We start from the raw sequence: 23,855 nt of genomic DNA on the forward strand, positions 1-23,855 counted from the left end.
GGACTCAATCCCAACAGAACTCAATTGCCCAGGTCTTGCGTGCAGAGGCAGCAGGGCAATCTCTGCTGACTGCAAAGATCTCTGCACCCTGAACTTTCTGCACCCTTCCAGCCAGGACTTCCAACCTCAGTTGCAGCAGTTATGGGTTTCAAGGGAAACACTGGCGAAGAAAAACAGCAAAGATGAGCAGCACAGAGAATGTCTCTTTTTTACACTAGCTGCAGTATTCAGGCAAGTTTCTCAAGGTCTTAAGCCGGGTGAATCACGGAGTTACTCCAGGGATGAAACAGTGCAACATTTCTGGGGTTGGTGCCAAGTCTCAGTGGAATCAGGGTAAGAGACATTGGTGCAGTGCGTGGGAGAGAACAATCCAGCCCATTAAACGTAAACTTCCCAGGCAATAGACTGCATGTGAGCACGTCAGGACTTCCAATGGGTCCTAAACTCTAATAGCACCTGGAGTTCAGCCCATTATTGCGACTGACCGTGCAACCCAACGTCTTCAAGTGAAGGAGGGAGAGACTCAAGACCGGTTGAGAGATTTGATGCTTCAGTATTTATTGGATTCACAACTGTGATTAGCCAGGACATTGCAATTCAAAGTTTTGCACAATTTAAACAGGTATGATTAACATTTTAAACCCCTTTCACAATTACTTGACTCTCCATGACCAGGACAATGCAACGGTCAGCAAAGGAACATTCACTTACACAGCTTTCTCAGAGTCACACTACTTTACAGTCATGAGTACTGTAACCTTAAAGGCTGAGAGTATATGGTTTACCCTTTGAGGTGCAAGATCAAGGTAATCTGGTTTTAAATGAAGACACTGAGGGACTCGGAAACAGCAGGCACAGAATGCAGCGATCTCTTTACAGACATGCCAGTTGATAGTCTTGGTAAATTATCAGTTAACAGCACGTTTTCGTGCACATTAAGCCCATTTTCCGGCGAGTGTAGATGGACAAACGTCCTACACTCTGGTTTCTGTCACCCATGTTCGGTGATGTGCTGGTGGTACTGTATCTCAACAACTTTGCAAATATCCCATTTCAGGACACATGGGTATGCCAGAGGTGGATCAAGTACCCTCAGCACAAGTGTCCCAATTGTTCTTGGTCACTGACAATAACTGACCGTCTGAGAAATGTTCACCGTCATGATTTTAAGGACGAAATACCCAGCGATCAAAAATAGACCAAGTGACAGTAAGGTGATGGAAGGATGGCACACAGCCTGGTACATAGGCACCGGGAGCCATGCGGGGTCAAGTAATTGAGAGTCAGGTTGTGACAAACAATTCTCAAAATTACTGTTAAATAAAGTGCCAAAAGAAAATTACAAAAAGAAAACAAAAAATACATAACTGAGCCATGTAATGCAGTTTGCAGGCAAGACTTAGATCAAAATCTTCATAATGCCCTTTAAAAACCCACTTTGATATTGCATTTTCAAGTACGAGTGTGTCGCAAAATTGAAGTAATCACAATACACTTTTATTTCATAAACATTTGTTCCAAAGTTTGGCCAAAGGTTTACTTGTATGTTTTTGGTTCCTACTATTCCCTGCTTCAACTGCCCAGGTGCCCGACGAGCAGGATTACCTCCGGCTGTTCAGGAACTTGCTTCTTCGTCCATTCATAGCATCCGGCTTCGCTTGTGACTGGGTGATTCGGTGATGACGTCGCTGCATTGGGCTGGAGCTCTCTTCCTCGAGCTGTCCAGGTGGCGGGCCATCTCTTCAGCTATAAAGCTATTTAAGTCCACGTCCTGCAGGCTACCGCGCCTGCGCACCGAAGCAGAGTTGCTGCCTGCGTGCGTTGGCGACCCAGGCGTTCCTGAGCGCATGCTGACGTTCGCCATGGCGCCACTGAGGCCTGTGGGTTGGGGGGAAATGGGAACAGCAAGACAGAAGAAAAACTATAAATCAAGGCCACATTCTCCCTCTTCCACCCAGAGACCAACATTATGCTGTCCTTCAAGCAGTCAGGGGGATGGGACAAGAGCCCTCCACCACAGCCAGTATGGTGGATCAGTCAAACCAAGTAAAGGGACCAGTCAAATACATAATTCCCTAACATGAGGGGCAATAATGAAGAGCGATACCATACTGGTGTTTATATCCAGGAACAGCATGTGCAAGTGCAAAGAGGGAATGATCTACTTGTACGAGGAATGATCTATTTGTTCAAGAGAATGATCAGGCCAGTTCCAGAACTCTGTGTAATATTAGGTGACCCATTCCAGAAGTCATTAAATCCAGAGAACTTCCAGCATAGATTCACCAGGATGAGAAGCTATAATCATTAGAGACTTGATACCCAGGACAGTCTCCGTGGTAGCAGAGACTTAAGGGAAGATTTAACTGGGCATTTAAAATTATGAAGTGATGGAGGGGAAGATTCTGTGCGAGGAGCTGGAACTGAGAAGACATGAATTATAAATATCTCATTAAGAGCAAAAAGGGTTAGGAACAATCTCTTTTGACACAGGGAAAAGTTGAGGCAGAGATCATTGCATCTTTTTCGTGATAATTAATAAATATTTGAAGCGGGGAAAGACCTATGGGGACAGAAGGGAAGTGGGATTAGATTGGAATTGCTCCAGTCAACAGCCAGCAGTGACACAATGGGTCAATTGGCTAAAAATGTTTGTTCTATAATTAAAGGCATACTCAAAGCCCCTTCACTGAGTCGGGCTTGGGGTGGAAATAATGGATTACTTTCCCTCTCTACCAAGCCCTTGAAAAGTACTCCATTCCTGGATAAAATGGTATTAATCTGACCTCCCAAAAATCACCCAGTAGGCTTCCTTTAAAGGTTTCCTCCCAATATTGCAGAATTTAGGTCATGTTATAAAATATAATCCAGAGTTGTGTATAGGTGGATCGGCCATGCTAAATTGCCCCTTAGCGTCCAAAGATGCAGGTCAGGGCGGGTTACGGCGATAGGGCAGGGTGCGGACCTAGGCAGGGTGCTCTTTCAGAGGGTGGGTGCAGACTTGCTGGGCCGAATGGCCTTCTCCTGCACTGTAGGAATTCCATGGTTCTATATACCACTTGACTCGGTCTGTTGGTTTAGAAGGCAGGTGCATCTTCTGGTCCAACAATTGAGTAGGTTGATTAAAAGTAAACAGCTGGGATTTAAAATCAAATGGTCCGGTAGTCTGATTTTGCAGTCAAGTGTTTAAACTTCCAGTTTAACAGTGTCCAAATGCCAGGTATACAAGACACCACAAAGACAAAGCAAGACAGTGCACCAACAGGCCTTGGAAGGCAGGCAAAGCATTGCAGACTGTCTCGTACACCCAACATACGGACTGTCTTACCGTGGTTTGGCGGGGGAGGGGGGGGGGGGGGGAGAGAGAGAAAGGGATGTTAAAAAAGCTGGGAGACCACAGGATATTTATTTAAACATGTCTCAGATTCAAGCACAGTCATCCAGACTCGAAACGTTAGCTCCCTTCTCTCGCCACAAGATGCTGTCAGACCAGAGATTGTCCAGCATTTTCTGTTTTTGTTTCAGATTCCAGCAGCCGAGTCGTTTGCTTTTATCTCAGATTCTGTTGTTATTAACCCTGAAACATCGGTGTGAGCTTCAGAGGTAGTGGGGAGAAAGAGAAAATTAATTAGTGTTTGGACAGTGGCCAAACATATATTCAGTGGCTTTTTAAAGAGATAATTGGAGGAGGTGGGTGCACAAAGTGGAGGGAGCTCCAGCACGGTAGCATTGTGGATAGCACAATTGCTTCACAGCTCCAGGGTCCCAGGTTCGATTCCGGCTTGGGTCACTATCTGCACATCCTCCCAGTGTGTGCGTGGGTTTCCTCTGGGTGCTCCGGTTTCCTCCCACAGTCCAAAGATGTGCAGGTTAGGTGGATTGGCCGTGATAAATTTCCCTTAGTGTTGGGTGGGGATACTGTGTTATGGGGATAGGGTAGGGTGCTCTTTCCAAGAGCCGGTGCAGACTCGATGGGCCGAATGGCCTCCTTCTGCACTGTAAATTCTATGATCAGGAATGACAACAGAATACTCTAGTGGCAGTAATAAAATATCTGCTGTGCAATGCTGAACTTGAGGGACCAAGCAGGGCAATGGCAGAGTTCAGTTGGGATGAAGTGTGCAGAAGGTCACAACAAGGTTCTGGCAGAGAAAATAAGCCTGTGATGTTGTCTTATAAGACTAATCTCAGTGTCAAGCAGTCCAATACCAGTTTATAACCTCGCGTCTCTCAAAAAAGGCCCAATTGGGAGGTGACGTCAGTCAGAAACCATTCTTAATAACCTTTCATTTACCATGCACAGCAATGGCATCAGTAAATGCCTGCAGGTCACCCTCAGCAGTCCTGTTTGAATCTTCCTGTGCCAACACTGAAGAGGGTATGTTTAGCCGAGGTGCCAGTCTGCTGTTCCGCGAGGGTGGAGACTTCCTACACAGGAAGCTGAGCAAGTCCTCTCGATGGATGATGTGTCTCCTTTTTTTCACCCAAGCCAGCATTTCCTTGTTTCTCCTCTGATAGCCTGCCTGCACGCCCAAATCCAAGCTCGCTCGGTAGGCCTCAATCCCATCTGGAAAGGGAAAGGTGAATGTTAGATCATGGGTGTAGATCAAGTTACCATGGTGACACAGCAGAGCCTTCCTACAGAGTCTACTTTCAAAAGGTGCTCGGCACCTAAATGACAAAAGATTAAACCAAATGCACATGGGGTCCAGTGAAGAAGACAATGGGCTTCAGACCAGTAACCAATGTATTTTTGGACGACGTAGAGGGGCAACATGTAAATGATAAATGGGGGTGGCGGGTCAGCAAGCATAGACCTCAGGGAAACCAGTGTTGGAATGGTGGGCGGACAGATAAAAATGGAACTAGGTGAGGGTAGACCCACCCAACTGATGACAACAGAGGTGCTGAAGAGGATGGTGTGGTTAACGGTGTCAAAAAGGCTGCAGACAGGCCAAGAAGGGATTGTTTACCACACAAATGTCATTTGTGATTTTAATAAAGTGCTATGACAGGAGCAGAAATCTGATTGAAGGCATTCAAACATGGATTAGGAGGTGATGACACATTCAAGGATTTGAAATGAAACAAAATGGAGATTTGAAACGGGGCAGTGATTGGCAAAGGACAGAGAGGTGGGTTTTTTGAGGAGTCAAGGGAGAGGGAACCACATACCTGAAAAGGGAAAGCCATTAACAATAAACATAGGGCCAGAAAGGGAAGTTGGATTGAGGGAGCAGACAGTTGATCTTGTGGATGTGAGGAGAGATAGGAGAGAAACTAGAGAAAGATGAGTAAGCAGTTTTGACAGAGAGGAGCTGGATTTCAGAGTCGTTATGTGGTCCAACTTCCCTGACTGCTCCCTGGTCACTGTCTCCAGCTGAATCATACTATCGGCACTCCCATCAGGGGGACCCCGGACATCACCCAACTCAAATCCCTGCTGCTGCTGAAAACCTTGTTACCTCTAAACTTGATTATTCCTCAGCAACATTTCAGTTCAAAAAGTCTCAACGGTGTTTTTAAATCTTGTACTCCAGTCCGCTTGCAATAAAGGTCAACATGTCATTTGCCTCCCTACTTGCATGCTGCTCAATTCTCTTTGATCATTTAAATGTTTTGGTCTATTTAACTGTTTTTCTATTCTTACAATCAAAGTGAATCATCTCAATTCCCCACATTCTACCGCATCTGACATCTTGTTACCCACTCAGTGTAGCCTATGTTCACCTCACAGCTTACATTCCCACATTCACTATGCTGTCTCTTGTCCAAGTCATTAATACAGATTGTAAATAGCGGAGATCCTTGTGGCACACCAAGTTACAGGCTACCAACTGAAAATCTCTCATACATCCCTATGCTCTGCTTCCTTTCCATTAACCAATCCATCCATATTAATATATTAACCCAAACCCCACAAGCCTCATCTTGAATACTATCCTTGTGTCTGGGACCATTGCGTTTTGAAAATTCCAGAATGTGCCATCTATTGTCCCCCACCCCACATCTATGATACACATTATAATCTGCTGTCCTGTAATTCCATTGTTTTCGTTCCCTTTCTCTTGAACAGCAATGTCACATTTACTAACTTCAAATGCACTGGGATGATTCTAGAATACAAGGAGTTCTGGAAAATCATAACCAATGCATCCACTATCTCTAGAACTATCACTCTTCGGGTATGGGAATTTGTTGGCTTTTTGTACTTAAGTTTCTCCAATATTTTCCCCTGCTGATATTAAATACTTGGTCAAAATACTTGAATTAGCTTCTTGCTTGCCACCCCACCCCCGGATATGTCATTGGTGTCTTATACTGGCAAAATCTCCCTTCCCCAACGTTGTTCTCATAAGACATAGGAGCAGAATTAGGCCACTCGGCCCATCGTGTCTGCTCCGCCATTCAATCATGGCTGATATTTTTCTCATCCCCATTCTCCTACCCTGTCCAAGTACTCATTAATCAAGAACCTATCTATCTTGGTGATTTGGTCTCCACTGCCTTCTGCGGCAACAAGTTCCACTGATTCACCACCATCTGGCTGAAGAAATTCCTCATCTCTATTTTAAAGGATCGTCCTTTCAGTTTGAGGCTGTGCCTTCTGGTTCTAGTTTTTCCTACTAGAGGAAGCATCCTCTTCACATCCACTCTATCCAGGCGTCACAGTATCCTGTGAGTTCCAATAAGATCCCCTTCATCTTTCCAAAATCCAATGAGTACAGACCCAGAGTTCCAACCACTCTTCATTCCAAGGATCATTCTTGTGAGCCTCCTATGGCTAGCTTGTTGCACACATTAAAATTGGCAGGTACAATGCTGTGGGGATCAGGCTGGGATCTAAATATCCAAGGACATGTGTCCTATCGAAAGGACAGTCAGATGGGCAGAGGAGGCGGGGTCACCTTGTTAGTAAGGAATGAAGTTAACAATAGCAAGATGCCATCATGGCCAGTCCTCCTCTTCCATGCTGTCTGTCTTTTCAAAATGCTGTGTACCCTTGAATATTTATTTACCGACCTTGGCCACCTTGCAACTATGTCTCTGCAATGTGATTTGATCGAACACATTCATCTATATTTGTGTTGTTAGTTTGTCTCTTATGACAAACAAAGTGCCTTTGACTTTACTTTAACTCTATTCTACTGCATCAATTTTTCTCAGCCTCCATACACCTACCCCTCGCGCGGCTCAATTTAAATCCCTATCCTCAGCTGTTACATGATTCACGAGGACACTCATTACAGCCGAGAATAAATAAAGTCCCCCACAATAGTCCAGCTACCACGTTGCCCAGTACTGGTGTCAGTTTCTCATGAATCAAAATTCCTTCTTTCCATATCACTCGGAATCACACATTTAATTCTCTGATCTATTTGACCCTATGCTGATTTGCATGTGGCTTAGCAATACCCATTAATTTAGAACATAATTTCTCAAACTCCCTCAGCACCAGTGCTGACTGAGCTGGTCGAGTCCGGAAGGACATAGCAGCAGGTGCGGAGGGAATCAACAAGAGGGAAAAACATACGTGACCTCATTCTCACCAACCTGCCTGCATCTGTCCATGACAGTATCGGTAGGAGCGACCACAACACAGTCCTTGTGGAGACGAAGTCGCGTCTTCACATTGAGGAAACCTTCCATCATGTTGTATGGCACTGTGTAAACGGGATAGACTTCAAACAGAACTAGCAACTCAAGACTGGGCATCCATGAGGAGCAGTGGGTCATCAGCAGCAAAATTGTACTCAACCACAACCTGTAATGTCACCACCCTGGCTTGGAAATATATCGCTGCTCCTTCACGGTTGCTGGGGCAACATCGTAGAACTCCCTCCCTAACAGTACAGTGGGTATACACCTACATCTCGGGGATTGCAGCGGTTCAAGGCGGCAACTCGCCACCACCTTCTGAAGGGCAACTAGTGATGAACAAATGCTGACGTAACCAGCGACACCCACATCCCGTGAATGAATAAAAAACATTTTTAAAAATCATGGCTTGGTGAGTTTCATCGTTCCTCAAGACTCTACCAAGTCAGAAAAATTGTGTCAACCTGGTGAAGCTACAACACAGGACTACTTGCATGCCAAACAGCATAAGCAGCAAGTGAAGCGATCCCACAACCAACGAATCAGATCTAAGCTCTGCAGTCAAGAACAAAGACAAAGAACAAAGAAATGTACAGCACAGGAACAGGCCCTTCGGCCCTCCAAGCCCGTGCCGACCATACTGCCCGACTGAACTACAATCTTCTACACTTCCTGGGTCCGTATCCTTCTATTCCCATCCTAGTCATATATTTGTCAAGATGCCCCTTAAATGTCCCTATCGTCCCTGCTTCCACTACCTCCTCCGGTAGCGAGTTCCAGGTACCCACTACCCTCTGCGTAAAAAACTTGCCTCGTACATCTACTCTAAACCTTGCCCCTCTCACCTTAAACCTATGCCCCCTAGTAATTGACCCCTCTACCCTGGGGAAAAGCCTCTGACTATCCACTCTGTCTATGCCCCTCATAATTTTGTATACCTCTATCAGGTCGCCCCTCAACCTCCTTCGTTCCAGTGAGAACAAACCGAGTTTATTCAACCGCTCCTCATAGCTTATGCCCTCCATACCAGGCAACATTCTGGTAAATCTCTTCTGCACCCTCTCTAAAGCCTCCACATCCTTCTGGTAGTGTGGCGACCAGAATTGAACACTATACTCCAAGTGTGGCCTAACTAAGGTTCTATACAGCTGCAACATGACTTGCCAATTCTTATACTCAATGCCCCGGCCAATGAAGGCCAGCATGCCATATGCCTTCTTGACTACCTTCTCCACCTGTGTTGCCACTTTCAATGACCTGTGGACCTGTACTCCTAGATCTCTTTGACTTTCAATACTCTTGAGGGTTCTACCATTCACTGTATAGTCCTGCCACATCCAGCCATGAATGGTGGCAGGCAATTAAACAACTCACTGGAGGAGCAGGCTCCACAAATATCTCCATCCTCAATGACGGAGGAGCCCAGTACATCAGTGCAAAAGGCTGAAAAATATGCTACAATCTTCAGCCGGAAGTGCCAAGTGGATGATCCATCTCGGCTTCCTCTGGAGGTCCTCAGCATCACAGATGTCAGTCTTCAGCCAATTCGATTCACTTCATGTGATATCAAGAAACGGCTGAAGGCACTGGATACTGCAACGGCTATGGGCCTGAAAATACGCAGGTAATAGCACAGAAGACTTGTGCTCCAGAACTTGCTGCACCCAATCTAGCAATTTATCTAGCCAAGCTGTTCCATTACAGCTACAAATCTGGCATCTACCCAGCAATGTGGAAAATTGCCCAGGTATATCCTGTACACAAGAAATACTGCAAATCCATCCCAACCAATTACCACCCCATCAGCCTATTCGCGATCAGTAGTAAAGTGATGGAAGGGAGCATCAGTGCCATCAATCAGCGCTTACTCAGCAATAACCTGCTCCCTGACGCTCTGCCAGGGCCACTCACCTCTTGACCTCATAACAGCCTTGTTTCAAACATGAACAAAAAAGCTGAACTCGAGTTGCCCTTGACATCAAGGCACCATTTGACCTTGGCATCAAGGAGCCCCAACAAAACTAGAGTCAATGGGAATCAGGGGGAAAACTCTCCACTGGTTGGAGTCATACCTGGCACAAAGGAAGGAGGTTGTGGTTGTTTGAGGTCAATCACCTCAGTCCCGGGACATCAATGCAGGAGTTCTTCAGAGTAATGCCCTCAGCCCAACCATCTTCAGCTGCTTCACCAATGACCTTCCGTCCATCAGATCAGAAGTGGGGATGTTCACTGATGACTGCACTATGTTCAGCACCATTCCTGATACCTCAGGTAATGATTTGGATTTTACTTATCGTCACATGTACCGAGGTACAGTGAAAAGTATTGTTCTGCGTACAGTCCAGACAGATCGTTCCATACATGCAAAATCATAGGACACACAAATACACATCGTAAATATACAGACATAGGCATCAGGTGACGCATACGGAGTGTAGTACTGCTCAGTAGAGAAGGTGTGCAAAGAGATCAGTTCAATCCATAAAAGGGTCATTCTGGCATCTGGTAACAGCGGGGAAGCTGTTTTTGAACCTAATACTGCGTGTTCTCAGGCTTTTATATTTCCTGCCCAATGGAAGAGATTGGAAAAGAGAAATACCCAGGTGGGAGGGATCTTTGATTATGCTGCCCACTTTCCCATGACAGGGGGAGGTGTAGACAGAGTCAATGAATGGAAGGCGGCTTCACATCATGGACTGGGCTGTGTTCACGACTCTGTAGTTTCATAGAAACAAAATCTACGGCATGGAGACAGGCCCTTCGGCCCAAACCTGTCCATGCCAACCAAAAAGCCCACCAAGGGCTTTTTTGTCGGCATTTCTTACGGTCTTGGGCCGATCAGTTGCATACCAGGCTGTGGGTGCTTTCAATGGTACATCTGTAAAGGTAAGAGTCAATGTGGACATGCCGAATTTCCTTCTTTTCTTGAGGAAGTATAAGCACTGTTGTGCTTGCTTAGTCGTAGTGTCGACATGGGTAAACCAGGACAGATTGTTGATATGCACACCTCGGAATTTGAAGCTGTCAACCATCTCCACCTTGGCACCATTGATGCAGACAGGAGTGTGTACAGTACTTCGCTTCCTAAAGTCAATCACCAGCTCCTTAGTTTGCTGACGTTGAGGGAGAGATTGTTGTAGTTACATATGCCACTAGGTTCTCTGTCTCCCTCCTGTACTCTGATTCATAATTATTCGAGATCCAACCCACTATAGCCGAATCACCAGCAAACGTGTAGATGGCATTGGCGCCAAATTTTGCCAGAGACATGTGTGTATAGGGATTGATTGTAGTGGGGGGGGGGGGGGGGGGGGGGGGCTAGTGAAACAGTCCATGTGCAGATGCAGCAAGATCTGTACAACATTCAGGCTTGGGCTGACAAATAACATTCAGGCTACACAAGTGCCAGGCAATGACCATCTCTAATAAAAGAGATTCTAACCATTGACCAGTCACTAAACTGGAGGAGCCATATAAATACTGTGGCTACAAGAGCAGGTCAGAGGCTACGAATCCTATGGCGAGTAACTCACCTCCTGACTCACCAAAGCTTGTCCACAAGGCACAAGTCAGGAGTGTGATGGAAGATTCACCACTTGACTGGATGAGTGGGGTAGCACAAGTGGATAGCACTGTGGTTTCACAGCGCCAGGGTCCCAGGTTCGATTCCCCGATGGGTCACTGTCTGTGCGGAGTGTGCACGTTCTCCCCGTCTGCGCGGGTTTCCTCCGGGTGCTCCGGTTTCCTCCCACAGTCCAAAGATATGCAGGTTAGGTGGATTGGCCATGATAAATTGCCCTTAGTGACCAAAAAGGTTAGATGGGGTTATTGGGTTACAGGGATAGGGTGGAAGTGGGGGCTTAAGTGGGTCGGGGCAGACTCCATGGGCCGAATGGCCTCCTTCTGCACTGTATGTTCTATGTTTGTTCGAGAGTGCAGCTGCAACGACACTCAAGAAGCTCAACGTTATCCAGGACAAAGTCGCCCTAATTGGCACCCCATCCACAAACGTTGCATCAGTTTTCACGGTGGAAGACACCAGTAGGAAGCCAGAGCTCCAGGAGGCAGAGGTGAGTGCAGTGACCATTACCAAGGAGAAGGTTCTGGGGAAACTAAAAGGTCTGAAGGTGGATAAATCACCTGGACCGGATGGACTACACCCCAGGGTTCTAAAAGAGATAGCTGAGGAGATTGTGGAGGCATTGGTGATGATCTTTCAGGAATCACTGAAGGCAGGAAGGGTCCCAGAGGACTGGAAAGTAGCTAATGTAACACCACTGTTTAAGGGAGGGAGGCAGAAGATGGGAAATTGTAGGCCGGTTAGCCTGACTTCAGTCATTGGTAAGACTTTAGAGACCATTATTAATCGCGGAGTACTGGGAAGTGCATGGTAAAATAGGACTGAGTCAGCATAGCTTCGTCAAGGGGAGGTCATGCCTGACAAATCTGCCCATGGTGTTAAGTGTAAGATCCTGGCATGGATAGAAGATTGGCTGACTGGCAGAAGGCAGAGAGTGGGGATAAAGGGGTCCTTTTCAGGATGCCAGCCAGTGACTAGTGGTGTGCCTCAGGGGTCTGTGCTGGGAACACAACTTTTTACAATATACATTAATGATCTGGAGGAAGAAACTAAAGGCATTGTTGCTAAGTTTGCAGATGATACAAAGATCTGTAGAGGGGCAGGTTGTATTGAGGAAGCAGGTGGGCTGCAGAAGGACTTGGACAGGCTAGGAGGGTGGGCAAAGAAGTGGCAGATGGAATATAATGTGGAAAAGTGTGAGGTTATGCACTTTGGAAGGAGAAATGGAGGCATAGACTATTTTCTAAATGGGAAGATGCTTAGGAAATCAGAGGCACAAAAGGACTTGGGAGTCCTTGTTCACGATTCTCTTAAGGTTAACATGCAGGTTCAGTCAGCAGTTAGGAAGGCAAATGCAATGTTAGCATTCATGTCGAGAGGGCTAGAATACAAGACCAGGGATGTACTTCTGAGGCTATATAAGGCTCTGGTCATACTCGTTGGAGTTTAGAAGGATGAGGGGGGATCTTATTAAAACTTACAGGATACTGCGTGGCCTGGAGTGGATTTGGAGAGAATGTTTCCACTTGTAGGAAAAACTAGAAGCAGAGGACATAATCTCAGAGTAAAAGGGATGATCCTTTAAAACAGCGATGAGAAGAAATTTCTTCAGCCAGAGGGTGTTAAATCTGTGGAACTCTTTGCTGCAGAAGGCTGTGGAGGCCAAATCACTGAGTGTCTTTAAAACAGAGATAGATAGGTTCTTGATTAATAATGGGATCAGGGGTTATGGGAAGAAGGCAGGAGAATGGGGATGAGAAAAATATCAGCCATGATCGAATGGCGGAGCAGACTCGATGGGCCGAGTGGGCTAATTCTGCTCCTATTTCTTATGATCTTATTCATTCCCTCCACCACTGACGAACAGTAGCAGCAGGGTGTATCATCTACAAGATGCACTGCAGGAACTGACCAAGGCTCCTTAGACAGTATCTTCCAAACCCACGATTATGACCATCTAGAAGGGCAAGTGCAGCAGACACATGGGAACATAACCAACTGCAAATTCCCTTTCAAGTCACGCACCATCCTGACTTGGAAATATATCACTATTACTTCACGGTTGCTGGATTACCCTGTTCCAAGCTCTTCTCCAGCCATGAGATGTACATAATCTTCAGATCGCCCCATCACAGCTGCACCACGGTGTTATGGTCAGTTTCCCCATCCAGCCTGCAACCCTTGTACCTGTTAGTCAAAATCATGTCCGTGGCCTTAGACGTAAGGGAGCAGAATTGTTTGCTGCTCCAGGGCACGCGCGCACGCCACGCTCAACGCGCTCCACCGCCCCGCACGCTCCAACGCGCTCCACCGCCCCGCACGCTCCAACGCGCTCCACCGCCCCGCACGCTCCAACGCGCTCCACCGCCCCGCACGCTCCAACGCGCTCCACCGCCCCGCACGCTCCAACGCGCCCCACCGCCCCGCACGCTCCAACGCGCCCCACCGCCCCGCACGCTCCAACGCGCCCCACCGCCCCGCACGCTCCAACGCGCCCCACCGCCCCGCACGCTCCAACGCGCCCCACCGCCCCGCACGCTCCAACGCGCCCCACCGCCCCGCACGCTCCAACGCGCCCCACCGCCCCGCACGCTCCAACGCGCCCCACCGCCCCGCACGCTCCAACGCGCCCCACCGCCCCGCACGCTCCAACGCGCCCCACCGCCCCGCACGCTCCAACGCGCCCCACCGCCCCGCACGCTCCAACGCGCCCCACCGCCCCGCACGCTCCAACGCGCCCCACCGCCCCGCACGCTCCAACGCGCCCCACCGCCCCGCACGCTCCAACGCGCCCCACCGCCCCGCACGCTCCAACGCGCCCCACCGCCCCGCACGCTCCAACGCGCCCCACCGCCCCGCACGCTCCAACGCGCCCCACCGCCCCGCACGCTCCAACGCGCCCCACCGCCCCGCACGCTCCAACGCGCCCCACCGCCCCGCACGCTCCAACGCGCCCCACCGCCCCGCACGCTCCAACGCGCCCCACCGCCCCGCACGCTCCAACGCGCCCCACCGCCCCGCACGCTCCAACGCGCCCCACCGCCCCGCACGCTCCAACGCGCCCCACCGCCCCGCACGCTCCAACGCGCCCCACCGCCCCGCACGCTCCAACGCGCCCCACCGCCCCGCACGCTCCAACGCGCCCCACCGCCCCGCACGCTCCAACGCGCCCCACCGCCCCGCACGCTCCAACGCGCCCCACCGCCCCGCACGCTCCAACGCGCCCCACCGCCCCGCACGCTCAACGCGCCCCACCGCCCCGCACGCTCAACGCGCCCCACCGCCCCGCACGCTCAACGCGCCCCACCGCCCCGCACGCTCAACGCGCTCCACCGCCCCGCACGCTCAACGCGCTCCACCGCCCCGCACGCTCAACGCGCTCCACCGCCCCGCACGCTCAACGCGCTCCACCGCCCCGCACGCTCAACGCGCTCCACCGCCCCGCACGCTCAACGCGCTCCACCGCCCCGCACGCTCAACGCGCTCCACCGCCCCGCACGCTCAACGCGCTCCACCGCCCCGCACGCTCAACGCGCTCCACCGCCCCGCACGCTCAACGCGCTCCACCGCCCCGCACGCTCAACGCGCTCCACCGCCCCGCACGCTCAACGCGCTCCACCGCCCCGCACGCTCAACGCGCTCCACCGCCCCGCACGCTCAACGCGCTCCACCGCCCCGCACGCTCAACGCGCTCCACCGCCCCGCACGCTCAACGCGCTCCACCGCCCCGCACGCTCAACGCGCTCCACCGCCCCGCACGCTCAACGCGCTCCACCGCCCCGCACGCTCAACGCGCTCCACCGCCCCGCACGCTCAACGCGCTCCACCGCCCCGCACGCTCAACGCGCTCCACCGCCCCGCACGCTCAACGCGCTCCACCGCCCCGCACGCTCAACGCGCTCCACCGCCCCGCACGCTCAACGCGCTCCACCGCCCCGCACGCTCAACGCGCTCCACCGCCCCGCACGCTCAACGCGCTCCACCGCCCCGCACGCTCAACGCGCTCCACCGCCCCGCACGCTCAACGCGCTCCACCGCCCCGCACGCTCAACGCGCTCCACCGCCCCGCACGCTCAACGCGCTCCACCGCCCCGCACGCTCAACGCGCTCCACCGCCCCGCACGCTCAACGCGCACACCCCGACACTCAACGCGCACACCCCGACACTCAACGCGCACACCCCGACACTCAACGCGCACACCCCGACACTCAACGCGCACACCCCGACACTCAACGCGCACACCCCGACACTCAACGCGCACACCCCGACACTCAACGCGCACACCCCGACACTCAACGCACACACCCCGACACTCAACGCACACACCCCGACACTCAACGCACACACCCCGACACTCAACGCACACACCCCGACACTCAACGCACACACCCCGACACTCAACGCACACACCCCGACACTCAACGCACACTAGAGGGTGTTGCTTGCAAGGCGCGCTCACACCCATTCACTTTCGAAGGTCTGACTGCAGTGCAAAATAATATTTAATTATTCCTTTACTATTTGACATCTGTTTTAATATATTTCCCCTTGTTCAGCTATCCAGGCAAAAATGGAGTTGGTGAGGGATTAACTGTGGATTATCTTGTGGCTTCCTATGAAGTATTTTTTGGGACAGGGTGAGGTAATTCCAAGTACATAGCTCAGGTTCAATAGTTCTGAAAAAGTCCTTACTTGTTCTGGCCAGGACACTGCACTTGGTAACATGTGGGCAGCACGGCGGCTCAATGTTTAGCACTGCTGCCTCACAGCTCCAGAGACCCGGGTTCAATTCTGGCCTCGGATGTGTGTGTGGGGAGTTTGCACTTGTCCCCCGTATCTGTCTGGTTTCCTCCCACAGTCCACAGATGTGGTTATGTGGATTGGCCATGCTAATTTACCCCTCAAGTGTCAAAAAGGTTAGGTGGAGTTACTGGGTTAGGGCAGAGGCTTGGTGCTCTTTCCAAGGGTCGATGCAGACACAATGGACCGAATGGACTCCTTCTGCACTGTAAATTTTATATCAGTAACTCAATAATCACTTTGTGATTGAGATTGAGTTACTGATCAATGAAATGTCTTGGTGAGGTCTAATCTATAAGATTTTATACATTGATGAAACAACAGGCCTAAATCAAATGAAAGGCCCTTTCCAAACTAGACCTGGGACACAAGCCACTAAATACAAACATTCTGCTGGACATCATGAACCTGGGAACCATTTGGGATGGGACGCTGGGCAACCAGGTTCTAATGATTTGACATGATGTGCAGTGAGCTAACGTACCTTTATACAGACAAGTAACAGAAGTAGCTGCTGCTTGGAATGGTTTCCACAGGCTCTGAATACCCAGCTGCTGCTCATATACACGATCTGAAAAGGCAACATAATTTCTTCAATTGGAATCCTGAACTGAAATGCACATTCTCTACCCCCCCACCCCCCAATACTGATTGAAACAGTTCCACTCAATTTTGAACAATTCATTTGTGTCAAGCAGCTGAGCACCAATTTGGAACCTGCTGGAAAAACATTGGAACCTGCTGGAAAAACAAACCAAACTGAAATAAAGTAACTACTAATAACTGAGATAAATAAACAGATATTGTTCATAAAATTCCTCAAACAACCTTATCATGAAAATGAGCAATACATGACAAAGATCATACTTGATCCCATAATGTTTACTGGACTGCTACAAACCACAGCATGCCCTAGTGCAACACAAACTATATCCACCAGTATTGTACCCGGTCTTATACATTGATAGCCCTTTACCCTAGTGCTATACAGTAACAGACCTGTTACCACCTGTACTGTACCCCAGTGTTATACAGTGACGGACCTGTACCCACCAGTCATGCACCTGTTATAGTGACAGACCTGTACCCACTCCCCTTTCTGCCTCTTCTGCCCTCTCCACCTCTTCCCATCCCCCCACTGCTTTACTCCCCCGTCCCCTACCGTTTCCTCCCCTTGACTGCGCCCCCTTCCCCACTTCCCCTCCTTCCCGCCCCTCCCATCCCCCCTCTACTGCCCCATCCCCTGCCCCCTTCCCTCCTTTCCTGCCCGCTTCCCCTCCCTCCTTTCCTGCCCTCCTTCCCCTCCCTCGTTTCCTGCCCCCCTTCCCCTCCATCCATTCCTGCCCCCCTTCCCCTCCATCCATTCCTGCCCCCCCTTCCCCTCCATCCATTCCTGCCCCCCTTCCCGTCCCTCCTTTCCTGCCCCCTTCCACCCCTCCTTTCCTGCCCCCTTCCCCTCCATCCTTTCCTACCCCCTTCCCCTCTCCCCTCCGTTGCCCCCTTCCCGTTCCAGCCCTCTTTTCCCCCGTTCCTGCCCTCCTTCCCCCTCCATCCCCTGCCCCACTCCCTCCCTCACCCCCCCCTTCCCTGCCCCCCTCTCGCCCCTTTCCTGCCATCCTTCCCCTGTTCCTGCCCCCCTTCCACTCACTCCCCCTCCCCTCCCTCGCCCCCCTCCCCTCCCCTCCTCGCGCCCCCCCTCCCCTCCCTTCCCTCGCCCCCCCCTCCCTTCCCTCGCCCCACCCTCCCCTCCCCCGCCCCCCCCTCCCCTCCCTCGCCCCCCCTCCCCTCCCTCGCCCCCCCCTCCCCTCCCTCGCCCCCCCTCCCCTCCCTCGCCCCCCCTCCCCTCCCTCGCCCCCGCCCTCTCCCTCCCTCGCCCCCGCCCTCCCCTCCCTCGCCCCCGCCCTCCCCCTCCCTCGCCCCCCCCTCCCCCTCCCCTCCCTCGCCCCCCCTCCCTCGCCCCCCCCTACCCTTCTCGCCCCCTCTCGCCCTGCCCCCCTCTCCCGCCCTGCCTCCTCCCTCTCTCCCCTTCCCGTCCCCTCCCTGCCCCCCTCTCTCTCCCCTCCCTGCCCCCCTCTCTCTCCCCTCCCTGCCCCCCCTCTCTCTCCCCTCCCTGCCCCCCTCTCTCTCCCCTCCCTGCCCCCCTCTCTCTCCCCTCCCTGCCCCCCCCCTCCCTCTGCCCCCCCTCTCCCCTCCTCCCTCTGCCCCCCCTCTCCCTCCCTCCTCTCTGCACCCCCTCTCCCCTTCCTCCCTCCCTGCCCCCCTCCCTCTCTGCCCCCCTCTCCCCTTCCTTCTCCCTCCCTGCCCCCCCTCCCCTCCCTCCCTGCCCCCCCTCCCCCCCTTCCCTGCCCCCCCTCCCCCCCCTCCCTGCCCCCCTCCCCCTCTGCCCCCCCTCTCCCCCCTCCCCCCCTCTGCCCCCCCCTCCCCCTCTGCCCCCCCCCCCTCTGCCCCCCCCTCCCCCTCTGCCCCCCCCTCCCCCCTCTGCCCCCCCCCCCTCCCCCTCTGCCCCCCCCCTCCCCCCTCTGCCCCCCCCCTCCCCCTCTGCCCCCCCCCTCCCCCTCTGCCCCCCCCCTCCCCCTCTGCCCCCCCCCCCTCCCCCTCTGCCCCCCCCTCCCCCTCTGCCCCCCCCTCCCCCTCTGCCCCCCCTCCCCCTCTGCCCCCCCCCTCCCCCTCTGCCCCCCCCTCCCCCTCTGCCCCCCCCTCCCCCTCTGCCCCCCCCTCCCCCTCTGCCCCCCCCTCCCTCTCGGTCCCCCCCCTCTCGGGCCCCCCTCTCTCCCCTCCCTCCCTCTCGTCGCCTCCCTCCCTCCCTCCCTCTCTCCCTCTCTCCCTCCTCCCTCTCTGCCCCCCTCTCTCTACCCTCCCTGCCCCCTCCCTCTCCCCTCCTGCCCCCTCCCTGCCCCCCTCTCTCTCCCCTCCCTGTCCCCTCTCTCTCCCCTCCCCGCCCTCTCTCCCCTCCCCGCCCTCTCTCTCCTCTCCCCGCCCTCTCTCCTCTCCTCCCGCCCTCTCTCCTCTCCCCGCCCTCTCTCCTCTCCCCGCCCTCTCTCCTCTCCCCGCCCTCTCTCCTCTCCCCCGCCCCTCCCTGCCCCCCTGTTCCCCCCCTCCCCTTCCTTTTTTCTCCCCCCCTCCCCTTCCTTTTTTTCTCCCCCCCTCCCCTTCCTTTTTTCCTCCCCCCCCTCCCCTTCCTTTTTTCTTCTCCCCCCCTCCCCTTCCTTTTTTCTCCCCCCTCCCCTTCCTTTTTTCTCCCCCCCTCCCCTTCCTTTTTCTCCCCCCTCCCTTCCTTTTTCTCCCCCCCTCCCCTTCCTTTTTTCTCCCCCCCTCCCCTTCCTTTTTTCTCCCCCCCTCCCCTTCCTTTTTCTCCCCCCTCCCCTTCCTTTTTTCTTCCCCCCTCCCCTTCCTTTTTCTCCTCCCCCCCTCCTTTTCCTTTTTTTCTCTCCCCCCTCCCCTTCCTTCTTTCTCCCCACCTCCCCTTCCTTCTTTCTCCCCACCTCCCCTTCCTTCTTTCTCCCACCGTCCCCTTCCTTCTTTCTCCCCCACTCCCCTTCCTTCTTTCTCCCCCACTCCCCTTCCTTCTTTCTCCCCCACTCCCCTTCCTTCTTTCTCTCCCCCACGTCCCCTTCCTTCTTTTCCCCCTCTCTTCTCCCCCCTTCCTTCTTTCTCCCCCCCTTCCTTCTTTCTCCCCCCCCTTCCTTCTTTCTCTCCCCCCCTTCCTTCTTTCTCCCCCCTTCCTTCTTTCTCCCTCCCTTCCTTCTTTCTCCCCCCCTTCCTTCTTTCCTCCCCCCCTTCCTTCTTTCTCCCCCCCTTCCTTCTTTCTCCCCCCTTCCTTCTTTCTCCCCCCCTTCCTTCTTTCTCCCCCCCTTCCTTCTTTCTCCCCCCCTTCCTTCTTTCTCCCCCCCTTCTTTTTTCTCCCCCCCTTCCTTTTTTCTCCCCCCCTTCCTTTTTTCTCCCCCCCTTCCTTTTTCTCCCCCCCCTTCTTTTTCTCCCCCCCTCCTTTTTCTCCCCCCTCCTTTTTCTCCCCCTCCCTTTTTTCTCCCCCCCTCCCTTTCCCCCCTCCTCCCCTTCCTTTTTCTCCTCCCCTTCCTTCCCCCTTCCTTTTTCTCCCCCCCTCCTCCCCTTCCTTTTTCTCCCCCCTCCTTCCCCTTCCTTTTCCCCCCTCCCCTTCCTTTTTTCTCCCCCGCTTCCTTTTTTTCCCCTCCCCTTCCTTCCTTTTTTCTCCCCCCCCTCCCCTTCCTTCTTTCTCCCCCCCTCCCCTTCCTTCTTTCTCCCCCCCTCCCCTTCCTTCTTTCTTCCCCCCCTCCCCTTCCTTCTTTCTCCCCCCCTCCCCTTCCTTCTTCTTTCTCCCCCCCTCCCCTTCCTTCTTTCTCCCCCACTCCCCTTCCTTCTTTCTCCCCCCCTCCCCTTCCTTCTTTCTCCCCCACTCCCCTTCCTTCTTTCTCCCCCCTCCCTTTTTTCTCCCCCCCTCCTCCCCTTCCTTTTTTCTCCCCCCACCTTTTTTTCTCCCCCCCTCCCCTTTCTTTTTTTCTCCTCCCCTTCCTTTCCCCCCTCCTCCCCTTCCTTTTTTCTCCTCCCCTTCCTTTCCCCCCCTTCTCCCCTTCCTTTTTTCTCTCCCCCTCCTACCCTTCCTTTTTTCTCCCCCCCTCCTCCCCTTTCTTTTTTCTCCCCCCCATCCTCCCCTTCCTTTTTTCTCCCCCTTCCTTTTTTCTCCCCCCCTCCCCTTCCTTTTTTCTCCCCCCCCCCCCTCCCCTTCCTTTTTTTCTCCCCCCTCCCCTTCCTTTTTTCTCCCCCCCTCCCCTTCCTTTTTTCTCCCCCCCCTCCCCTTCCTTTTTTCTCCCCCCCCTTCCTTTTTCTCCCCCCTCCCTTCCTTTTCGCCCCCCCTCCCCTTCCTTTTCGCCCCCCCTCCCCTTCCTTTTCGCCCCCCCTCCCCTTCCTTTTCGCCCCCCCTCCCATTCCTTTTCTCCCCCCTCCCCTTCCTTTTCTCCCCCCTCCCCTTCCTTCTTTCTCCCCCCCCTCCCCTTCCTTCTTTCTCCCCCCCTCCCCTTCCTTCTTTCACCCCCCCTCCCCTTCCTTCAATCTCCCCCACTCCCCTTCCTTCATTCTCCCCCCTCTCCCCTTCCTTCATTCTCGCCCCACTTCCCCTTCCTTCATTCTCCCCCACTCCCCTCCCTTTTTTCTCCCCCACTCCCCTCCCTTTTTTCTCCCCCACTCCCCTCCCTTTTTTCTCCCCACTCCCCTCCCTTTTTTCTCCCCCACTCCCCTCCCTTTTTTCTCCCCCACTCCCCTCCCTTTTTTCTCCCCCGCCCTCCTCCCCTTCCTTTTTTCTCCCCCCTTCCCTTTTTTTCTCCCCCGCTCCCTTTTTCTCCTCCCCTCCCTTTTTTCTCCTCCCCTTCCTTTCCCCCCCTCCTCCCCTTCCTTTCCCCCCCTTCTCCCCTTCCTTTTTCTCCCCCCTCCCTTTTATCTCTCCCCCTCCTACCCTTCCTTTTTCTCCCCCCCCATCCTCCCATTCCTTTTTCTCCCCCCCCTTCCTTATCCCCCCTCCCCTTCCTTTTTTTCTCCCCCGCTTCCTTTTTTTCCCCTCCCCTTCCTTCCTTTTTTCTCCCCCCTCCCCTTCCTTCTTTCTCCCCCCTCCCCTTCCATCTCCCCCCCTCCCCTTCCTTCTTTCTCCCCCCCCTCCCCTTCCTTCTTTCTCCCCCCCTCCCCTTCCTTCTTTCTCCCCCCCCTCCCCTTCCTTCTTTCTCCCCTCCTCCTCCCCTTCCTTTTTTTCTCCCGCCCTCCCTTTTTCTCCTCCCCTTCCTTTCCCCCCTCCTCCCCTTCCTTTTTTCTGCCCCTCCCTTCTTTCTCCCCCCTCCCTTCTTTCTCCCCCCTCCCCTTCCATTTTTCTCCCCCCCTTCCATTTTTCTCCCCCCCTTCCATTTTTCTCCCCATTTCCCCTTCCATTTTTCTCTCCCCCCCTCCTCCCCTTCCATTTTTCTCCCCCCCCACTCCTCCCCTTCCATTTTTCTCCCACCCCTTCCATTTTCTCACCTCCCTCCCCTTCCATTCCATTTTTCTCCCCCCTTCCATTTTTCTCCCCCCCTACCCTTCCATTTTTCTCCCCCCTCCTCCCCTTCCATTCCCCCCCTCCTCCCCTTCCATTTTTCTCCCCCCTTCCATTTTTCTCCCCGCCCTCCTCCCCTTCCATTTTTCACCCCCCACTCCTCCCCTTCCATTTTTCTCCCCCCCATCTGCCCTTCCATTTTTCTCACCCCCCTCCTCCCCTTCCATTTTTCTCCCCCCCCCTCCTCCCCTTCCATTTTTCTCCCCCCCTCCTCCCCTTCCATTTTTCTCCCCCTTCCTCCCCTTCCATTTTTCTCCCCCCCTTCCATTTATCTCCCCCCCATCTCCCCTTCCATTTTCTCTCCTCCCCTTCCATTTTTCTTCCCCCCCTCCTCCCCTTCCATTTTTCTCTCCCCCCTCCCCTTCCATTTCTCCCCCCCCTCCCCTTCCATATTTCTCCCCCCCCTCCCCTTCCATTTTTCTCCCCCCCCCCCCTTCCATTTTTCTCCCCCCTTCCATTTTTCTCCCCCCCCATCTCCCCCTTCCATTTTTTTCTCCTCCCCTTCCATTTTTCTCTCCCCCCCCTCCTCCCCTTCCATTTTTCTCCCCCCCCCCACTCCTCCCCTTCCATTTTTCTCCCACCCCTTCCATTTTTCTCCCCCCCTCCCCTTCCATTTTTCTCCCCCCCCACCCTTCCATTTTTCTCCCCCCATTCCATTTTTCACCCCCCACTCCTCCCCTTCCATTTTTCTCCCCCCCATCTGCCCTTCCATTTTTCTCCCCCCTCCTCCCCTTCCATTTTTCTCCCCCCCTCCCACTTTTCTCCCCCCCTCCTCCCCTCCCATTTTCTCCCCCCCTCCTCCCCTCCCATTTTTCTCCCCCCCTCCTCCCCTTCCATTTTTCTCCCCCCTCCCCCCCCTCCCAGTTTTCTCCCCCCTCCCAGTTTTCTCCCCCCCTCCCAGTTTTCTCCCCCCCCTCCCAGTTTTCTCCCCCCCCTCCCAGTTTTCTCCCCCCCCTCCCAGTTTTCTCCCCCCTCCCCCCCTCCCCCTTCCATTTTCTCCACCCCTCCTCCCCTTCCACTTTTCTCCCCCCCTCCTCCCCTTCCATTTTTCTCCCCCCCTCCCTCCCCCTCCCAGTTTTCTCCCCCCCCTCCCAGTTTTCTCCCCCCCCTCCCAGTTTTCTCCCCCCCCTCCCAGTTTTCTCCCCCCCCTCCCAGTTTTCTCCCCCCCCTCCCAGTTTTCTCCCCCCCCTCCCAGTTTTCTCCCCCCCCCTCCCAGTTTTCTCCCCCCCCCTCCCAGTTTTCTCCCCCCCCTCCCAGTTTTCTCCCCCCCCCCTCCCAGTTTTCTCCCCCCCCCTCCCAGTTTTCTCCCCCCCCCTCCCAGTTTTCTCCCCCCCCCTCCCAGTTTTCTCCCCCCTCCCCCCCTCCCCCTTCCATTTTCTCCCCCCCTCCTCCCCTTCCATTTTTCTCCACCCCTCCTCCCCTTCCACTTTTCTCCCCCCCTCCTCCCCTTCCATTTTTCTCCCCCCCTCCTCCCCTTCCATTTTACTCCCCCCCTTCCATTTTTCTCCCCCCCCTCCCATTTTTCTCCCCCCCTCCCATCCTCCCATTTTTCTCCCCCCCTCCTCCCCTCCCATTTTTCTCCCCCCCTCCATTTTTCTCTCCCCCCCTCCTCCCCTCCCATTTTCTCCCCCCTCCTCCCCTCCCATTTTTCTCCCCCCCCTCCTCCCCTCCCATTTTTCTCCCCCCCTCCTCCCCTCCCATTTTTCTCCCCCCCTCCTCCCCTCCCATTTTTCTCCCCCCCTCCTCCCCTCCCATTTTTCTCCCCCCCTGCCTCCCCTCCCATTTTT

At 53.9% G+C, this 23,855-nt stretch overlaps 1 protein-coding gene across 1 annotated transcript in view; it reads right to left on the reverse strand.

The window, feature by feature from the left end:
• Positions 1–533: 533 nt before the first annotated feature.
• LOC140395344 (HUWE1-associated protein modifying stress responses-like) overlaps positions 534–23,855 on the reverse strand; it is a 32,757-nt gene continuing 9,435 nt past the window's right edge. The window contains exons 2-4 of the mRNA XM_072482984.1: positions 16,465–16,551; positions 4,295–4,567; positions 534–1,878 (exon numbers count right to left, since the gene is read on the reverse strand). Coding sequence (XP_072339085.1) covers positions 1,640–1,878; positions 4,295–4,567; positions 16,465–16,551 — 599 coding nt within the window. The 3' untranslated portion in view covers positions 534–1,639. The remainder of the gene's footprint in view (positions 1,879–4,294; positions 4,568–16,464; positions 16,552–23,855) is intronic.

This window comes from Scyliorhinus torazame, chromosome 18 (genome assembly GCF_047496885.1).
Source record: "Scyliorhinus torazame isolate Kashiwa2021f chromosome 18, sScyTor2.1, whole genome shotgun sequence".
Taxonomy (NCBI): Eukaryota; Metazoa; Chordata; class Chondrichthyes; order Carcharhiniformes; family Scyliorhinidae; genus Scyliorhinus; species Scyliorhinus torazame.